Source organism: Hydra viridissima, unplaced genomic scaffold (genome assembly GCF_058129835.1).
Source record: "Hydra viridissima isolate aposymbiotic clone 2 unplaced genomic scaffold, HvirCarnegie_v1 scaffold_8, whole genome shotgun sequence".
Classification (NCBI taxonomy): Eukaryota; Metazoa; Cnidaria; class Hydrozoa; order Anthoathecata; family Hydridae; genus Hydra; species Hydra viridissima.
This window is the reverse complement of record NW_028324307.1, coordinates 7968085-7988223: the sequence shown is the minus strand read 5'-3', so window position 1 is coordinate 7988223 and position 20139 is coordinate 7968085. Positions and strand designations below refer to the sequence as shown.

At 29.1% G+C, this 20139-nt stretch overlaps 1 protein-coding gene across 6 annotated transcripts in view; it reads left to right on the top strand.

Moving 5' to 3' along the window:
• The first annotated feature begins 165 nt into the window (after positions 1-165).
• LOC145186365 (uncharacterized) overlaps positions 166-20139 on the top strand; it is a 28860-nt gene continuing 8886 nt past the window's right edge. For 2 of the 6 annotated variants that reach the window (XM_090095165.1, XM_090095162.1), the window contains exons 1-26: positions 166-216; positions 499-536; positions 630-681; positions 885-2273; positions 3590-4426; positions 4691-5036; positions 5400-5575; positions 5949-6062; positions 7624-7917; positions 8829-8990; positions 9243-9332; positions 9594-11757; positions 11835-11940; positions 12058-12185; positions 12392-12466; positions 12772-12862; positions 13216-13400; positions 13635-13740; positions 13831-14020; positions 14191-14379; positions 14823-14861; positions 14936-14977; positions 18590-18664; positions 18774-18896; positions 19067-19507; positions 19582-19998. In XM_090095165.1, coding sequence (XP_089951291.1) covers positions 630-681; positions 885-2273; positions 3590-4426; positions 4691-5036; positions 5400-5575; positions 5949-6062; positions 7624-7917; positions 8829-8990; positions 9243-9332; positions 9594-11757; positions 11835-11940; positions 12058-12185; positions 12392-12466; positions 12772-12862; positions 13216-13400; positions 13635-13740; positions 13831-14020; positions 14191-14379; positions 14823-14861; positions 14936-14977; positions 18590-18664; positions 18774-18896; positions 19067-19507; positions 19582-19998 — 7831 coding nt within the window. In that variant the 5' untranslated portion in view covers positions 166-216; positions 499-536. Of the gene's footprint in view, positions 217-498; positions 537-629; positions 682-884; positions 2274-3589; positions 4427-4690; positions 5037-5399; positions 5576-5948; positions 6063-7623; positions 7918-8828; positions 8991-9242; positions 9333-9593; positions 11758-11834; positions 11941-12057; positions 12186-12391; positions 12467-12771; positions 12863-13215; positions 13401-13634; positions 13741-13830; positions 14021-14190; positions 14380-14822; positions 14862-14935; positions 14978-15826; positions 15940-18589; positions 18665-18773; positions 18897-19066; positions 19508-19581; positions 19999-20085; positions 20130-20139 lie in introns of those variants that run through there. The other 4 variants (XM_090095166.1, XM_090095164.1, XM_090095163.1 and 1 more) reach the window with 4 other exon arrangements.

The window sequence follows — 20139 nt, the reverse complement described above, 5'->3', positions numbered from 1 at the left end:
TATATATATATATATATATATATATATATATATATATATATATATATATATATATATATATATATATATATATATATATATATTGGAAATCTCCTTGACCTATTTCACTTTCTCTTGATAAATCTTTCACATGCTTGATTAGTTTTGGTTTGTGATGTTTAGGTTTACATACCTCATACTGTGTATAATTTATATTAACTGCCCCCTGCTGATTTGGTAAGAAAGTTATTAACTTTTTTTCTAAGTTATGCAGAAATAGAGTTTTTAAGTGTGAAAAACAGCAATTTCATATATTTCTTTATATATATATATATTTAAATTCCTTAATTATTATTAGTGGTTTTAAAAATTAATTAATTGCTATAAAAGTACATTTTTTCCAACTAGTATTCCTTGATATGCTAAGGAATACTAGTTGGAAATTGATAATTTTTATCTTTGACATTTACTTTTTTTTAATAAAATTATTAAATTAACAATTTTGTTTAATAATCATAGTTATAAAGAATGAATTTATCAGTTTTGTCAAATTTAAGGTGAGAACTATATTTTGTTTCATATCTTTTTAATTCAAAAATATATTTTGTACTGACAGGAAAGTACTTATACTTTTTTTGTTTGTTCTAAAGATGAAAAGATTAGTTGTGAAACTTTTTATACTACTTTCCTCTTGCTGTAGTTGTAAGTATTTTTTATTTTGTTTATAGTTTTATTTATTTTATATTTTCTTTTTTTAATGTTAAACTGTTTTAAGGTTTTTTGATATGTACATATTTTTTCAAACCCTCATTATCAAATAATAATTAATATTTAAATGTTACATTTAAGATTACTTGTTACAGTTACTTACAGTAACTAAAAATTACAATTTGTTTCTATTTAAGGCTTTAACAAGATTCAGGAGATTGGAACTTTATCATATAAGACCAATAATACTTTATCTCCTCAATATCCTTTGGTAAGTAATGAAACTGCAAGTTTAATGATGAATTCTGGTTTATCAGAGCCATTTGAAAGAGAGGAAGATAAAAACCATTTGTTAAACACATCAGTTTTAAGAGAGCTAAGTAGTCAGAGTTTTCATAAGTTTCCTGATAAAGAATTTGAGTTTGAAGAAACAAAAAAAAAAAAAAGATCTCTCAACTATTTTTACAAAAGAGGTCTTAGAGATCATAATTATTTATCAAATCCTTCACCTGGCATTAGAAAAGAATCTCAGCATAAGCATATTAACAACACTGCTACACGTAGAAGTAGTTTAGCAAATTCTTATTACAATGATAACATTGATGAAGATGCAATCAATGAGCGTTTCTTAGAATCAAGTGACCCAGAGTTTAAGTCATCTCCTATTCATGAAGAAAGATTGACATTAGAACCTTCAATAGACGGAACAAGTAATGATCAAGGTTTTGTAGATTTGCCAACCAATAATAATATTAACAAAGTTATTACACAAGCTGAGCATGAACAAGAACATTTTGATCAACTGACTTCCAAGTCAGCAGAATATTCAATTTTCCCAATTCTTAATCAAAATCGTTTTTTAAGTATTCCTCAAAATATAATTGGGTTTCAGCGAAATCATTTCATTACTCCAGAGAAAAAAGATCCTTTGTTCAAAAATGGAAATCAAAACTACTTAATAAAATTGAAGTCATATCTCCAAACAGAACCACAAAGTGTTTATAAGTCTGCTAATTTTTTAAACATTCAATTAAAAGATGAGAATAAATATCAGCAAAACATAAACTCATTTCTAGATTTTGCTGGTTCAGATAAAAAGAGCCAGTTTCCTTTGTTAAATTATTCTCAGAGTTCTATGGAAACATCCAAGAAGAATTTTGGAATGCTGTTGCCATCTATTCGTTTGTCAAAAGACAACCTTGGGATTAATGTTGGTTTTAAAAACCTCTCATCTCTAAGCTACAAGGAGAATAAAACAATTTTACCTTCAAAATTAGTTAATGGCCATTTTACAAGGAATATATTAGGTAATGCAGCTAAAACATCTATCAAAGTGATCAAATTGAAATCACATGATCCATTATTGAATAACAACATCATTATTGATTATGCAAAACAGTACAGTGGTAGAAAAAAACTAGTTGTAGATTTTTCTAAAGGTGCATATAATGCAGAATTAATTTTGTATCCTTTGAACTATGATAAATATGGTGGGATGATATCTAAAAGAAGTGACATACCTAATGTCAATGATCAGTCCTTACATACTGAGAAGATGAATGAGGACACTTTTAAAAGAATGATAGGTTGGTGGGTTTTTTTTGCAATTGTTTTTCAGATTTCTAACTATTATTCTTATATCTGTTTTTGGTTACTGTATATTATATTCTCAATATGTTTAATTAAATTAAAAATAGACACAAATATAATAATAGCAATATAAAAAAAGACACAGATATATATAGAGCTTTCAAAAGAATTAAGTTTTTGATTTAAATAATGTTTTATTATTTAAATTTGTTATGAATAATCTTTTACATTAAAAAAGAAAATCAATATCATGTACACCCCCATGGAAAAAACTCAGATTATAAAAAAAAGTTCACCAGAATTTGGTTACATTTTTTTTACATCAATTACTCAAGAATTCTAATTAAGAAAACATTCTATCCAAGGAGGAAAAATATTTCTGTTTCCACTAAGAAGGTATCTATAGAAGTCAAGAATCTTGGATTCATTTGATAATTTACTTGAATTTGGTTGTTTACACAGTTGAGATTAGAACTCTGATCTCTTTAATTTTCATACACAGTTTTCTTGAATATCTGTTGATAATCAAATCACTTCAAGTGTTCTAAAATACAAAAAAAAGATGTTTAAACCTGCTGTTATCTTCTTAAATCACTTGTTAATTTTAGAAATTTATTTCTGTTGTACAATAGATTCTGTTAGTATATGAGAATCTTAACAATAAACTTAAGTTTTTTTACCCATATCAAATTTAATTTTAGTTCAGCACTTCTCTCATCAACAGAAATGAAAGAATGCTATTTTTCAAACAAATTTTTTATTGGTTTCTGAATTTTTTAGGTAGCTTTCCACTGCAGTTATTTAAAATTTTACATCAAAATTCAGTTGTTTTTTTTTGTTTTTTATTTTATGAAAGAGTATAAGTGAGTATAAAGAAAAGTCAAAAATCACTGAATAAAGTATAAAGGTGGCATTAAAAAACTAATTGAAGTGCATGTGTGAAACTTATTTATTTGACCTTATTAGCAATTTCTGTTGTTTTCAAAAAAAAAAAAAAAAAAGGATGCATCATATTGAATATTTTTGCTGTTTCCTCTTTTTTATTCAGTATGTTTCTATTGTTATACAGCAAAAGATTGATGTTTAAGAATGAAATTTAAATTTTACATACATACATACATACATACATACATACATACATACATACATACATACATACATACATACATACATACATACATACATACATACATACATACATACATACATACATACATACATACATACATACATGCATACATACATACATGCATACTTACATAATCTTGATATTTTACATATGTATGTCTTTGTAACAATAATTCTTCTTTAGGTGATTTTGGTATTAATCGATGGGTGTATTTTGGCCTTGATACTGATGTTAAAAAGTTTGATATTCCAGTTAACATCACAGAAAATACTTTATCATTAGTTGGCTCAAAAAAAAGACTTCTAAAGAAAATAAAAAACAGACGTCTTGAGAAGAATCCAGAAAGTGAAAAAGAAAGTAAAAACATGCGACATTCTTTCCATCATGTACCTAAGTTAAAAATAGGTAATGATAAACATAAAGAGGCAATATTGCCATATATTGAAGTTCCTAATAAAGATCTTGTAAAATTAAAATCTTTGCATTCTTTACCTATCTCTCATTCTTTTCATGAAAGCAAGCATGTAGATTCAGATTCAATTGAATTTAAAAAATCAAAGTTAAACTCATCTATAAAGCATAAAGTTATTGATGTAAGCAAAGATGATGATAAAGATGATGATGACGACGATGATGATTCCTATACCCCTCTTGTACACATCAACCGTCATCCTGGTCAATTAACAATCAAAGAAGAGGCTCTCTATCAGCAGTATATGCACAAAAATCAAAAGTCCTCAATTCCTGTTGATGCTCGTGATAAACGTAACTATATTCCTAATCATGCTGCAAACAGAAGTATAACCAATAAGAGTGTAGATTTGCATAAATCTGCTCAAAATAAAACATCATTAATTGATAAAGTAAACTTTCAGTCTTCTCAAAAAAAAAGTAATTACTCTTCCATATACAAAAAATATGATGTTCCATCATTAATGGAATCTAGCAAATACTTTCAATATTTTATTGATCATCCAGAGTCTGTTGTTAGGGAGGTAGCTGCTGTTTATAAAGAAAGAGGTTTTTAATGATTTCAATTTTTTTTTTTTTTTTCAAACTTAAATGTTTTTAAATAAACAAAGAAAAGTAATACCTGATCTCTGTATTTAGAATTTTTTTTACCTGTGAGATAAATATCTAATTAGATAAATTCTAAGTTTCTTAACTTAACAAGTTTTTTTAAGTTAATATCTTTTTGAAGTTGCAACTATGAATAAAAATACCTTAAACATCTTGAAAAATATAATATTTAAAATTATTAGAAGTTTGTGTAAAATGTTTCAGAAGAGGAACAAGCTGTAGACAAAAAATTGAAATTGGCAGAACAGAATGCAGATAAACGTTTTAGTGGTACTCTGCAGCCCCTTGATGCATTATATCATTCCTATAAATTTCCTAATCAACCTAATTCAAAAGGAGTTCTTAATAACTTTGATGCTCCAACTCAAGTTGGTTATCAGTATGGCCAACTTCTGTGGGGTTGGTTTATAGCACCACTGGATGGTGAGTATATCTTTTTTTCTGCTTGTGATGATGCTTGTGACATCTACATGAGTCCTGATGAAGGAAAAGATCATATTAGGAAAATAATATCACAAAACCAGTGGAGTCTTCATAATGAATTTGACAAGTATGTATTTTTTTTACACATGGCCAATTCATATTGTATTTTAATTTGCTAAATGTGAAGATATTAACTTAATGAAAAATAACCTTTTTTTTTTCATCTGTTCTAATTGTTTTTTATTTGATATGATTGCTACACTTTACTTTATATTAATGATATCAATCTGATTATGTATTAATTTGTACTTTTGGTTATACTTTTAATCTTTTAGCTTGTTGTTCCAATATACTAAAGTGCTATTAGCTTTATATTTTACTTTTTTTACAAATCTATGATTAGTCAGGATATTGCATTTTGCAACAGATCTACTGCATGTCATGTATGGGTTTGAGAAATATGCTTGCATATTATAAAGTTTATTTCCAGATATCCTGAAGAACAAACAAGCATTGGTATTAGATTAAGTAGAGGCAGAGCATACTACATCCAGGCTGTTGGTGCACAGAGTACTGGCCGTGACTGTTTATCTGTTGGTGTTCAGCTACCAACTGGAGTTCTAGTTCGCCCAATTACAAGGCATTTTCTGTCAAGAACTCCTATTGGTAAGTTTTGTGTTTCAAAAAGTTTTGGTCATCTATGTGTTTTTTTGCTAATAAGAAGTAAATGCAATATTTTTTATTTTCAATTAAGAGTTGCTAATAAGAAGTAAATGCAATATTTTTTATTTTGAATTAAGAGTTTTGCTAATAAGAAGTAAATGCAATATTTTTTATTTTCAATTAAGAGTTTTGCTAATAATTTGCTAATAATTTGCTCAATTAAGAGTTTTGCTAATAAGAAGTAAATGCAATATTTTTTATTTTCAATTAAGAGTTTTCAAAAGTTTAGAATTTTAATTGCAGCATATATTATGTCTGGAGTGCCATATTAAACTATAAGCTATAAAATCATTTAAATGGCAACCTCTTTCATAAGGTTCAAATGGTCATTTTCACATGTCACCTGGTCTGGCAGCAGCACAAGAAGCTGATATACAAGTAAGCAATGGTGGATTTTCAGGTCTTGCCAACAATCTTATTACACCAGGAGGTAAATATAACATGTGTTTAAACATGATAGACTTATGACAAGTACAACATTTTGCTGAATGTCATTTACTTTTACAAATTCAATCATTTTAGACATAATCGTCTTGATTAATGTGATAGAGATAATCGTCTTAATTAATGTGATAGAGATAATTGTCTTGATCAATGTGATAGAGATAATCGTCTTGATTAATGTGATAGAGATAATCGTCTTGATTAATGTGATAGAGATAATCGTCTTGATTAATGTGATAGAGATAAGCTCAAAATTATTTTTAATATAAATTTTTATGCAATAACATTTTAACAGAAATTGTTTAAACATTCTTTGTTTGTGAAATTTATATACAAATTTCATTTTGATTGGTATAGTTATTTGCTTTAACAAACAATTCAGTTTGCAATCTTCCTTAGAAAAAAGTCAATTCAAAAGTATTTTCATTCTTACTTTTAAATTTTTTTTTTTTAAGTTCTTAAAACTTTTTAGCAACTTTCATTGAAAATTATTAAAATCAAGTTTAAAAATGGAAAGCAAAAAGGTTATAGTATTATCTATGCTCATCAATTTAGAGCATCCAATTAGCTGAAACTACTTAAAGGGATAATTGTCAACTGTCAAACAACAAAATGTGATACTTGTTTTACTGCTGCATATTGCTTCTGAATACAACAAATATTCAGGCGTAATAATATCTGATTCAACTGTTTTAATATGTTTATGTGACAATATTTTATTTGGAGGATGTTTTAGTAAAAAACCATTGATTTCAAAAAAAGAACTGGGTAGCTCAAGTAAAATTCACCATAGAGCTTTTACACTGGGCTTAACAAAAGTAGAGTGTTGTAGAGTGATAAAAGTATATATAATTTATATTCATCTGATGATACTTTATTAGTGTCTGAAAAGCAGACATCTAACATGGCATCAGATGAAAGTAGGCTCAAGGTGTGGGATGTTTTTTCCATGATTTTGTAGGTATATTAACTCATGTTGAGGATATTATTACCAATTTGATCCAAATGATATGTACCACATGTCAAAGTAAGAATGCATTGAGGTTTATGTTTACAGTAGGGTAACAATCCTAAACTTAAAAAGGCTGTTAAAAATTGGTTCACACCTGATAAAATCAGTGTTTTAAACTGCCAAAGTCCAAAGTCCATATGAATGTTATAAATTTCACGAACTTTAATAGTTATCTTCATTTTTTCACTTTTTTTTCAAATATGGTTGACAGTATTAAAATTAAGAAAAGAAATTTCTTAAAATAAGTCCAATAAAAAATTTTACACTTTACTAGAATGCCACTAATGTATATTTAAGATAAAGTAAGCAAATGATCCTCATATTTTTTGTAAGCTACATTTTTGTTCAATAAAAAGTGTTGACTTTTGAAGACTAATAACCACTACTGTATATAATTCTATAGAGCTACATATAAATATGTATGTATATAATTCTATATAGCTACCTATAAATATGTATATATGTAATTCCATATAGCTACATATAAATATGTGTGTGTTAAAGCATTTAAGTTTATTGCTTGTTCTTTTAAAAGTGTCTGCTGAAAATGCTGGTAGAAAAAACAGTCATTCTTTTGCAAATGGAGATAGGATGGCACAACAGTTAGGTCTGCCAGCAGCAAGTAGTACTGGAAAATTAACTGATAATAATGGCATGGGGAGCAATGACAATTGGGTTTCAAATAGTGTCAATGGTTTGGGAGCTAATAGGGTTTCAAATTATAAAAATGGTATGGAAGAAACTGGAACTGAAATCTTAAATGGTGTTAATGTTATGCAACCCAATGGCAATAGGATCTCTAATGCAGGAACAACGGGTGTTGGGTTAGGTAAAATTGCTCCATAGTTTTTAAAATTGCTCCATATTTTGTTACTTTTTACTTTTAACAACAATTTTTAACAGTTTTATATTGTATTCTATGCTCAATAATTTCTACAGCCAAAAATCATGATTATCTAAGTTGCATTCATACATATAGCTACTTAACTATACATATAACCTAGGTTTGTGTGCTCAATTATATATGCAGTAGTATTCTGTAGCTGTTGTTGCATATAGAATTGATTAGGTACTATCAATACTGAAATTCAATAATGAAAGTTTGGTTGAGTAGATATCAGAGAAGTGCACTTTTCCAGGTGATAAAGGGCTGCAGTTATTTAAAAAGTATATACTTTGTATAAAATTGAAACTTCAGTTTCTAAATAAGCAAATATATTAATTTAAAATCTTTTTTTCTTTCTAAAACAAGGATTAAGTTTTTGTTCCATAGTTAAAATAACACTTCTAAGCAGTTAGTACAAACATATAACATGATTTGATTGACCATAAAATGAAAGGTTTTTTTTTAAAATTTATGTTTTTGTTTTTACAATTTATTGTGTTCATCAAAAAACATCTAAATATACACAGCACACATGTAAAACACACATGTAAAGTTATCACAAGATGTCCTTGTGTTGTAAATGCAAGAATTGTATAAAAGTTTTTAATCCTAAAACCATGTTAAAAAAATAGTTTCTTAACCTTATATTTTTAGAGAGTAAAGTATATTTATAAAATATGGCTTCAATTTGTAATGAATAAGTTAAAAAAAAAAAGAAATTGGTGAAAAGTTGATCTCTTGCTTCATATATATATGAACTCATAATCATTTTGATTATATTTAATTTAAAAAATATAAGAAATAAGTATAAATCATTTTGATTTATATTTATTTCTTATATTTTTTCCTTTTAGATAACCAAAAAACTTCATCAAATGGAAATAAAGTAGATTTAAGTCTTGATGACACAGATGTCACTAGTGCACTTAATGATTTCAGGGGATTGCCAGGAAACACAGCAGGAACACAGGGAGCTTCACTTGACGCTTTGTCTCTAAATCATAAAGAATCTGGAGGTTAAATTTTTAAATTAAATTTTAATAAAGAGAGTTTAGAATTAAAAAAAAATTATTTCCAGCTTCTATTTTGTAAGATGTTTTTAGGGAACCAAATGAAATGTTTTTTTTTTTAATGTTAAAAAACTTCATTTGTATCAGTAAATGATTCAGCTACATTGCAGAATATTTATGTTGCTAGTTGTTCTAAGTGTTCTTCAGAGCCTATTGTTCTTGTAGGAATTTTACTACAAAATGTTTTTTATTATTTAGATGAAGTTGCTATAGTAAATAGCATTGAAAAGCTCAGAGAAATGGTAGTAAGTTTTGCTGATAGAGTAGCTGATAAGGAGAAGGCGATTGGTGACTTTATTTTTAATGTCTTTTTTATTTATTAAATAGCTTACTATTTTAAAGAAAACTCTGTTTTGTTTTCTAGTATTTTATTTTTTGCCTATGAATATAAATGTAAATGGTGTTCACTAGTATTTTTTTAGATGATGATTTTATTTATAATTAGTGAATATCATATTTATAGTTAAGTTGTTTATTATAAAAGTTCATTTTTTCCCTTCATAATTTTATTCCTGTTACTAGTTTTCATTCTTTTTTTTTTTTTCTAAGAGAGAGCTAAGCAAACAGCAATGGTAAATGTCACATTGTCAAAACTAAACAAAGCTATTGAATCAATCAATTCAAAATTTGATAATGCAGCACAGGCAGCTGCTGCAGCTGTTGTTAACTCTGGTGATGGGTTTGGAGGTGGAAGTTTTAATTCTTCAGGAGGTGAAAGTGCTGTTTTAGGTACAGAAGGAGGTTTTTTTGAAGGTAGAGCTGATTCTAAAGGTGTTGGAGATGCTGGAAGTTCACTTAGTACTAATATGAATCATGAAAAAAATGGTCATCCTAAATATGATGAACCTCAAACTCCAGAGCTTATGAAACTTGAATCAATACTCAGCAGCTTAGCACAGAAAGTTGATTCAGTTGCTGAAAAGGTTGGTGTCATTGTGAATGATGGTACCCCACAAATACCCACCAGTCAATTGAATGAAGTTTCTCTAAATAAAGGGGATTCTAAGAATGATGTGATGAAGATGAACAATGCAATAAATAGACTAGCTTTAGAAATTGAAAGATTAAAAGCAAAAAATAGATTAAAAGATATTTTGAGTTCTAGTAAAAAAGATGAAAGCCTAATGCGTAAATTAAGCATTTTAATGTTGCAAAGAAACTCACCTACCCCTCTTCAGGAATTAATGAATGGTTATGCTCAATCTACTAAAAATGGTGTTTCATCAGTTGATTCTTTGGATGGTACAGTTGCTGCTATTTTAGCAGCAGCCACAGTTAATCAAGCCTTAAATGCAATTAAGAATGCAGCAAAAGCAGCTGGGTTGTCAGGAACTGCTCTAAGTACAGCTATAGCATCACAATCATTAGAATCAAAAACAGGTCTCATATCAAGACCTGATTATTTGCATCATACTCCTAAAATAAATTCTACTCCTGAAAAAAATAACAATAATAAACAGCTAGAAAAAGTATTTAACGGAATTAATGGAGGTTCAGAATATGAAGGAACTTCTGATGAAAGCAATAAGAATGGAAATATATTAAATATTTCGTCTGGTTCTTCTTTTGCTAATGGTTTACCAAATATAGGTTTTTTATCTTCTGAAAATGAACCTGAGTCTGGTAATCTTGCAAATATTTTAGGTGGTCAAACAGCTAGTTCTATGGCTCCAGCATATGTTGCAGGATTGGCTTCAAGTCTTGGAGGAGCACCAGGAGCCATGGTTTCAAATAATCAAGTTTTTAAGGATAACTTTTTGCCAGCAGTTGTGGATGAAATGGGTGTATCTGAAGTTACTGACAAAAATATAAAAGGTTTGTTTGATGGACTTTCTTACAATGGGAATTATCAACATACATCTGAAGACCAAAGAGTAGCCTCAAATCAAAAAATTGGATATCTGGGATCTGCTAATCTCCCTTTAGGGTTCTCCTTTAACAATAATGAGGACAATTCCATAAACTCTGATAATTTAGGAGTAGGATTTGGCCTTGGATGGTTAAACAGTGCAAATAAAGGTACTGTTCGATCACATACTCCATTTATATCTCAAACATTAAATGATTTGAGTATGCTATCACCACACAAACCAATTTCAAAGTTAACTGATTTAGATTCAGCAGCACAAGTAGACTTTCCAAACAAATATGACAAATATCTTCATGAAAATAATAAACAGCATCAAACAAGTAATATACTTGCAAACCTAGTTCAGTTACTTACAGATCATACCAAAGGCTTTTTGAAAACAAAAATACACAAAGAGAAAGATGACAATGTTGCTAGTTTGCTTAAAAGAATACCCACTAATTTATTGCTTAAAATGTTATCAAACACTATTTCAAAAACTTTGTTGAGCAAGGATGGTGAACATTTAAACACTGATAATTCTGTTTATTTGGCAAACTTGTTAACAGAATCAATTTGGATGCCTTTCAGAACAAAAAAACCTGAACAAAAAACTCACTATGTTAAAAAATTGGCAAAATTTAAACCAGATAATGATAACTTAAAAGAAGTTGTAGAGATCGAGGGGCTCAGAAGCAATCATATGAATCACTTAATCAAAAATAAAAGTAATAGCTATATAATTCCAAAGTCTGTTGAAGACAAAACAAAAAAATCAGAAATGATACACTATAATTCTAAACTGCACCCGAATGTCAGTGCAAAAGTAAATGGCAGCAAGCCTAAGGAAAAAGTAAAGAAAAGGTACTGATTATTTATAATAAAAGTGTATGATAAAGAATGATTAGTGAGTCATACATTTGAAAATTGTTTTTGTTTAGGTTTTATCAAATGAAGAATCTTTTACAACTGAAACCGCAGGGATCTTCAGTTGATAAGCATGTAATAAAAATGAAGAAAAGAAATTCCAATGGACTTAAAACACAGGTTCATAACTTAATTGCTTGGAAGTTATTTTCAATTTGAATACATATAAACTGCAAACTTGTTATCCATCATAAATTTTGCTTAACTTTAAATTTAAGTTTTTACTCCATGTTTTAGCTTTATGAAAGTTTTGATAATATGTTAGAGAGAGAGATAAAGAATGACCTTGATTACTTTATGAAAGATAAGTTAAAGAATGCCACACTTGAAACTAAAGATTTAAAAACACATTTAGCAGATAAAAGGTTTTATCTTAATTTCTGCTTCTATGAATTTTTATAAGGTTTAGAATTTAAAAAAGGATTTATTTACCAAGAATTCATTTGATTAAAAATGTATGTTTTAGTTTTTACTATAATTTATGCATATGATATTTGCTTTTTAATTTTGGTGAATAACTGTTCAACTTTTAATAGGTGCATTTTTAAAATTACTTTTATGCGATTTGTAGTAAAATAGACAGCAAACCATTCGTAAAAAAAAGTTGGCCAGGTATAAGAAACCATAATGAAGAAGATGATGAAAAGTAAGCTTTTCAGTTATTTACTTTTTAAAGATTTTGTTTAAATTCTAAAGACCATTTTAATAAAACTTTTAAAAAGCTTTTAACACAGACATTACTCAAGGTTGATTTTAAATTTAGTTTATAGTATTCTCAGATACTTCTTAAATTTTGACATTTTGCAGATTATAATCCTTATTGTAAAGATAAGGTAATTGTTTGACTTTGTAAAGATCAGATTATTAGAGTTTTCTGATATTTGGCAAGAAAATTTATTGACAGGTTTTAATTTATAAAAAAAACTTTTGTGTAATTTTAAAAACATTTAGAAAAAAATATTTATGGGATGTTGCTGATGATGATGAAGAGTGGAACAAAAATGATGAAAAACAGCAGCAAAAAGAAGATGAAGAACTTCAAGTGATTTCAATTGTTTTAAATTTCTTTTAGAAGATACAATTAAATAAGATTAGAATTTTTTTTGAAGATTTTAGAGTTGGAAATCCCAGGAGCCTGGGATTTTGCAGTTTTTTTACATTCTTGATATTGGGATTGAGTGTTTGATTCTGGGATTAGACTTTTCTAAAATTACAAGGGAAAAATAGCTTACAGTTTCCTTAATTTAATATTTGTTTGTTAATATGTTTATCTTTCAAGAACCGGTATTTATAAATCCTGGGATTGAAAATATAGTTGGGGATTACAAACCTCATTTTAGATTATTATAAAGTGATTGTCAGTCTCATAATGATATGGCATGATGGTACTTTTAGTTACAAGAAGATAAAGATCATATATTAGAAAAACAAGAAGAAAATGAGTTGGATGATTACTTAAATCGTGAATCAGCAAACAATTATACTTACATGTACAAAAAGATACCCATCCTGGAACTAGCTAATGAAGTAGTTCAAAGAGCTGTCAAAAATAAATCTGAAGAAGCAATAAAACGTGATGAGTAAAGAGTTTTTTTTTTCCCTCTAATATAGCTGAATTACTTAGTAATTATATTATATTATATTATATATATATATATATATATATATATATATATATATATATATATATATATATATATATATATATATATATATATATATATATATATATATATATATATATGAATATGTAACATAATAATTGTACATGTGCAAAATCACACAAGTTTAAAAAAAGAGTTTTCATTTTATAGTGGGTACTGGCACAATCCTGAAAACCTTCACAATGACAAAGAAATTACAGCATATGAAAACCGTATGACAGCCTTGAATAAAATGCAAAGGCATTCTCATGCTTTGGTAAAAAAATTTTCGATTTGTTAAAAGCAGTTTTTTATATTATCTGAAATTTTAACTTTAATTTTGAGCAACTGAGTTTTTGTTAAAAAGTATTTAGAAAAACTGGATCGTGATATGGATTCTGATGAGGATGAAAGACTTGAACAAGCTCTAGAAAATGAGATGGCTGAAGATGGGTACTTCAAGCATCATCATCAAAACAAGCACCATCGCAGACGAAATGAGTATGATGCAAATGATTATAATGACAATAAAGATATGATTTCTACATCTGAGAAAGGTTTTTATTTTTGAACTTCAAGTAGAGATTGTATTGAAAACAAAGACTGGGGGAAAGATAATTAGGAATGGGACTTAAGTAATCAAGGGACTATCATTTGAGTTTATTTCAAAAAATGTACTGAACTGGATTTAAATAATTAGTTATTTTGTCAATGTCTTGTCTATTAGCTATTCAAACTCTTGATGAAATAAATTCTCCTTTTCTACTTGCCCCTGATACTATGCCGTATCGACGCCATGGTTATGACAGAAGAAGCAGTTCAAACTATATTCGAAACTCCTCTTTCGAGCACATGTTACTTGAAAAAATATTGGATGCGTTAATTGCTAAAAAGTTGGCTAGTTTACAGCATCATGGTGAGTAATGCATGTAGTATACTCTTTGGTCTGCAGGAGGGAAAAGTAGGGGTTGGGTTGATGAAGGAAACAAGAATTTGACCAAACGATCTTTTGTTTCCTAGTACTTATTTTGGCCTTAAAATTTGCAATGTTATGCATGTAGACATGTATTCCATGTTTATTACAATAAACATTATGTTCGACAAACCAATTTGTGAAAGGTGACCGAGTATACCCAAAAACTCTAAAGGAAAATTTAAGCATTGTAACCACCAGGTTTAGAGCATGGCTTGTTTCCAGATTTTACTATAAATAAACATTTGAATGATGATCTTGGACCAAATTACAATTTTGACAACATTGGTAAGAGAACTTTAAAAGCTTGTAATGGCCTTTTTCTTTGCAATGTTTTGGAACTTGTATTTATCTCATTGCCACTAAAAAACTTTTGTGTATTTTAGCTGTATCAGAACTGTTACTGAAGTCAGCTTTTGCAGCAGGTAGTTTAATTTTCTTTAGTATTTAAATAAACAGAACATTAAATTGTTAAGACTATAATATCTTTTTTCTCTAGGTTTTCACTCTGGAAAGGCAGGTTTTTTGCAAGCCACTTCAGGTGCAAATTTTAGTTCCTTACTTTAAAAGACCAATTTCAATAAATCAATAAATTCATGAAAAGTTGCAAACGATAATTGTTTTTAGCGGTGCATTTACTGTCGTTTCTACTATCCTTGTTATTTATTGTCATTTTTACTATCCTTGTTATTGTTTTATCATTTTAATGATTATTTTTATTGTAATCCTCATTTTTATTCTGATTGATATCATCATTCTTAATTTTTATGCTATTGTTGTTGCTGTTGTTAATGTTAGTATTGATATTACAGGGTGCGGGAGGTGAATTCGGACTTTTAATGCATAATTGCCTTGCATGTCATTTGTACCTGATGTTTTTAACTCAAATCAGGCAATGTTGGTAGCCCTTGAGGTTTTAGGTGTTCTTTTTTATATAATCAATAAAATCAAACGGTTTATACGCGTTTTTCTGTTTCTTGTTTCGCCATTGTTTATTTTGTAAAAGAAAAATTTTTTTTATGATTTCTCATTTTTGCGCGTTTCGCAGTAAATTTTTTTAAATAGTAAAAATGACCTTTTTGCAGGAAGCAACCCAACACTAGAGTTATGAATTTAAAATTTTCATTAAGTAAAACTTAGTAATTGATGTTCTCTGTTTGAATATTGTTGCAGAAAGAGCTGTAATGATAATAGACATTCACACATTGCACAAAGTGATCTAAATTTTAGGTTTTTTAATTTAAATAAGATCTTATGAAAGCCTGTCTTATTCATTTTATCTGTCTCATTCATTTTATCTGTATTAGCTTCCGTAAACCATAACGCTGAATAGAAAATTAGTGTACCAAGTTTTTCTAGGCAAAATGAAACCTATTTTCGTTACTTTTAGATGGTTCCTCGCCATTTAACACCCCCTGGCTTTTAAATAAATAAATCAGAATTTCTAATCCACACGATAAGCAAATGGAAATGAATACAAGAGAGAACTCATAATGTAGCCGGGTATGAAAAAAGAACAAAGATGTTTTTATATACTCTACTGAGGGTAAGCAATCAAAAATTTCCTGACGGGTGCTGCACAATAGCATTTACTATATCCTGACCTTTTAATGTAACTCATTGCAACAACCTTCAGGGTATTGAATATATATTGCTATAATGCGTTAATTATAATTCTTAATTTAGTATTAAAAGTTTCATACAATCAGTCTATAAACCCTATTAGCCCTTGTTAGGCAAATTAACTTTTGTGGTATTAAAATTTTTGGAGTATAAAATATTTTCTAGAATAGGGCGGAACCCCTTATAGTAAAACGAGAAATCATAGTTTTAAACGGCAAAAAGTGAATGTGGAAAACAAACCCACTTTCAAGATTTAACCGCGAAACATACCATTTGTTTCAGAGACTGAATTCGCTTTCAGCACCCTATAAATATTGCTGTTGAACACCCTATAAATATTGCTGTTGAACACCTTATAAATATTGCTGTTAAACACCCTATAATATTGCTGTAGTTATTACAACAAGAAGATTAAAATAAAAACTACACTTTAGGCGGAAATGAAAAAAAAAAAATCAACTTGAATTTCCGAAGAAACCCTCTGGAGGGATTATTATATACACCTTCCTGATTCAAAAAATCGAAAAGCTAAAATTAAACTATTTCGTCCGAGAAAAAAAAATTAGTTTAAAAGTTTTTAAAAATTTAAACCCTTAAATTCTTAAGAAAGCATTAAGAGGCAAAGAAAACATAAATATAAAAGTTACAAATAAGAACAAAGGTTCTGGTTGAAGGATAAATTGATCTGTCAATTTCTTTCTGAGAGGTAAAAAGTCACAATCGATTTTTCTTCTTTATTCTACAAATATTTGCTGTTGAAATCCACCAAGCATGGTTCCAATTTCTCTCCGTATTCTGGGTGGTTGGTTGGGCTGTTAAATCTTTTCCACTGAATGCAGAAGGAATTATGTAAGGACTCAGTAGCTTGCTCACTGTCTCAAATGGCTCTTTTTGAGAAGCAACAAAATTTTGAATGAAACACAGCATGTGCTTTTGGAGTCACACTGACTCTTTACAAGGAATGATCTCTGAAAGCTTGAAATCTTTTCAGCATAGACATTCTCAAGGTGATTCTCAAAGCAAGATGACACAACAGATTCAAACTTTCTCAGTGTGCCAATGATTGGAAACACTTTAAAAGCACAGTGGTTCTCATCAAGCTTTTTAAAAGTGGTTCTCATCAAGCTTTTGCAAAACATCAATGTTTTTTAGGAGCTTGTTACACTGATTGCCAGCAAAATGACCACCATGGAATGGCTGGCACTTGATATGAAGAGAGACTGGCCAATCATCAGCTTTTATCCACAGTTCATTTAGAGCTTTGAAAAGATGTTTCACAACACCAAGCAGAAGATGGAGCTCCATTGTGGAAATCACACCCAAAACAAGTGTTGAGTCAGAAACTGTTAGTAGAGGCTCATGGACAGCATTTGTCAAAAGCTTGGCTTTTTTCAAATCTTTACCTGCATTCTTAAGTGCTGAAAAGCACTTCCAGAGGTCACCAAATGTTCCAAGGTTGCCTTTCTTGGACAGATTTTGAGAGTCAACGTTGCAAGGATGGGTTCTAGTATGGAACTGCTGACTAGTTCCATACTAGAACCCATCCTTGCAAGTTCTCTGACCTTTATATCAGTAGAAACAAGTTCCGTCATATTTTTTCGGAAGGTTGACTTACTGCACATATGTAGCATTTCTTTTCCAATGATTGAAAAGCAAGAAAAACACCATTTTTCAACTTTGGCTTGTTGATTAGCAGTAGATGGTTGAGGTACTGATAAAGGGTGTGCTTCATTTAGCTTCAGATGGCCAATTTTGCAGAGAAAACACTCACATACTTGACCTCTAGTTGGAGGGAGAATTTTGATGGAGTCAAAGTTGAACAGTAAAGGCATAGATACATTCTCTCCATTTTGCTTATTTTGAAGGTGAATTAGGCAATGATCCAACCGGTGGATCAGTAAAGTTGGTTTGAGAAGAAAACAGTCCTTTGGCACGATCAACCAGAAAAGAAGTGAGCTGTCTAGAGCACTTTTGAAGTTTGAGAAAACAGACTGTTTTTCTGCAGTCATAAGTTTTGGCAGAATTAGGCTTTTTTTTTTTAAAATACAACAGAGTAAATGTTAACTTGCAAAATAAATGCCTTTTCCCATAAAATGACATTTATTTATTGTGCATTCTATCTTTATACAATATTTTGCCCTTTTCTCAGAAAAAAATGAAAAATGCAAACTCACCCAAATTGAAATACACCTACATTGAATAAATTGCCTAAGATATCATTTGGTATGATAATTTTATTGTGCTGTAAAAATGCAAAATTTTGCATGCTATTATTTCAACATTTTTTGCTAAGTGAAGAAAATTTTCAAACTATTTTTTTTTCTCGTACGAAAGAGTTTGATTTGAGCTTTTCCATTTTTTGAATCAGGAAGATGTATATAATAATCCCTCGAGAGGGTTTGTTTGGAAATTCAAGTTGATATTTTTTTTCATTTCGGCCTACTGTGACCATCATTATTCATAATTACAGCTATTATCTTTGTTGTTGTTATTACTTTTGTTGTTGTTTATTATTTTTGTTGTTGTTTAGATAGCGAAATAATTGAAAGTATCAAACATTTAACACATATCGTAACGAAGATGGCTGAGAAAGATGATGCAACTGGTATTTCAATTTATCTGTTTGAATTCTTGTTCTATTTTTTCGTAATTAATTTTATACATAATTTATTAATCAATTAGATAACAACTAATAAAAGTTTTTATTATTCTAGGAATCAATCAAATGCCTGTAACTCAATTGTCTAGTCAGTTAAATGAATTAGGGGAAGGTATTGCTTTATTGATTCAGGAAATGAGCGATCTTAAAATGCAAAAGGCAGTAGAAGGATTTAATGGTAAAGTAACTTCATTTTTCACTTTTTTTAGCATCACACGTTTTTATTTCTAATAAATTGATTTATGATAAATTGATTTCTAATAAGTTGATTTGTGATAAATTTATTAGTTCAGTATACACAGCAATATTGGAAGTCAATAGTTAAGGTAATAAAATCGTTTCATATAGTGCATTCTGCAGCTACTGCTGATACCTCGTCATTAGAATATATGATTTCTCCGCAAAATGCAGTTCCCCCTAGTCTAGATTTGGCAGACTTTGATACTGTGGGAGGTATTAATGAAGAAAATTATGATGGTGCAACAAACGCTGCCCTAATTGCGTTATTGGCAGCTCTAAAAACAAGAGATGAATATCAAACAGCACAGGTAACACCAACGTCTAATCTTATGCAAGCAATTCAAAATAGCATCACAGGTATGAGTGCTAAATCTGCTGTGGAATTCATGAACTCGTTGGCAACTGCGTTGAATAAAATCAACAAGAGATTTACTAAATTTTATGGAGTGAAGCAAAAATTATCGAAAGATTTAGGAAACGAAGAAAGTGCTTTTAGTTGGGGACAAGGTGCATTTAGTCTTGATAAAGGTGCATTTAGTCTTGATAAAGGTGCAAATATTTTAAATTAGTTTGAAGTTAAAGATTCGCTAGTTCTCGTATTTTTTATGAAAACTTTTTTTTAGAAAAGTTTGATAAAAAGCAATCTCGTGCCAATGTTGCATTAAAAAAGAATTACCGCGGTTTTCATCGTCGAAATTTGACTAAACGAGGACATGTTGTATTGATTGATCGAGAGGAGCTGGCAAAAATATTGCAAAATGCGGATTTGAATTTCTCTAAATCTGCATCAGTTGCAGTAGATATGAAAGCGGATGATTCGACAGAAGGCAATATTAAATACTACTTTAATAACAAAGCTGATGATAAGGCTTATTTGAAAGCAAGCATACGAAATTCAACGTTACCTTCTAAAAAGAAAAACGATTCCAATTCCAAAGAGAATGAAAGTGATGAAGAATCAAAATTTGAAAAGGCAAGCAAAGTGCTTAATGATGAAACTAATGGTCAGAATAAGGAATCAGATCAAGACTCAAAAATAAGTGGGTAATTTAGTCTCATCGCTTTATATTTTCTTGTTGTTTTTTTTTACAGTTATCATTGTGATTGAGTTTCTTTATATTTATCAGAGTGATTGCCTTTGGAAAGAAAACTTTTGAAAGTATATTAGTTCGTATCGCAGG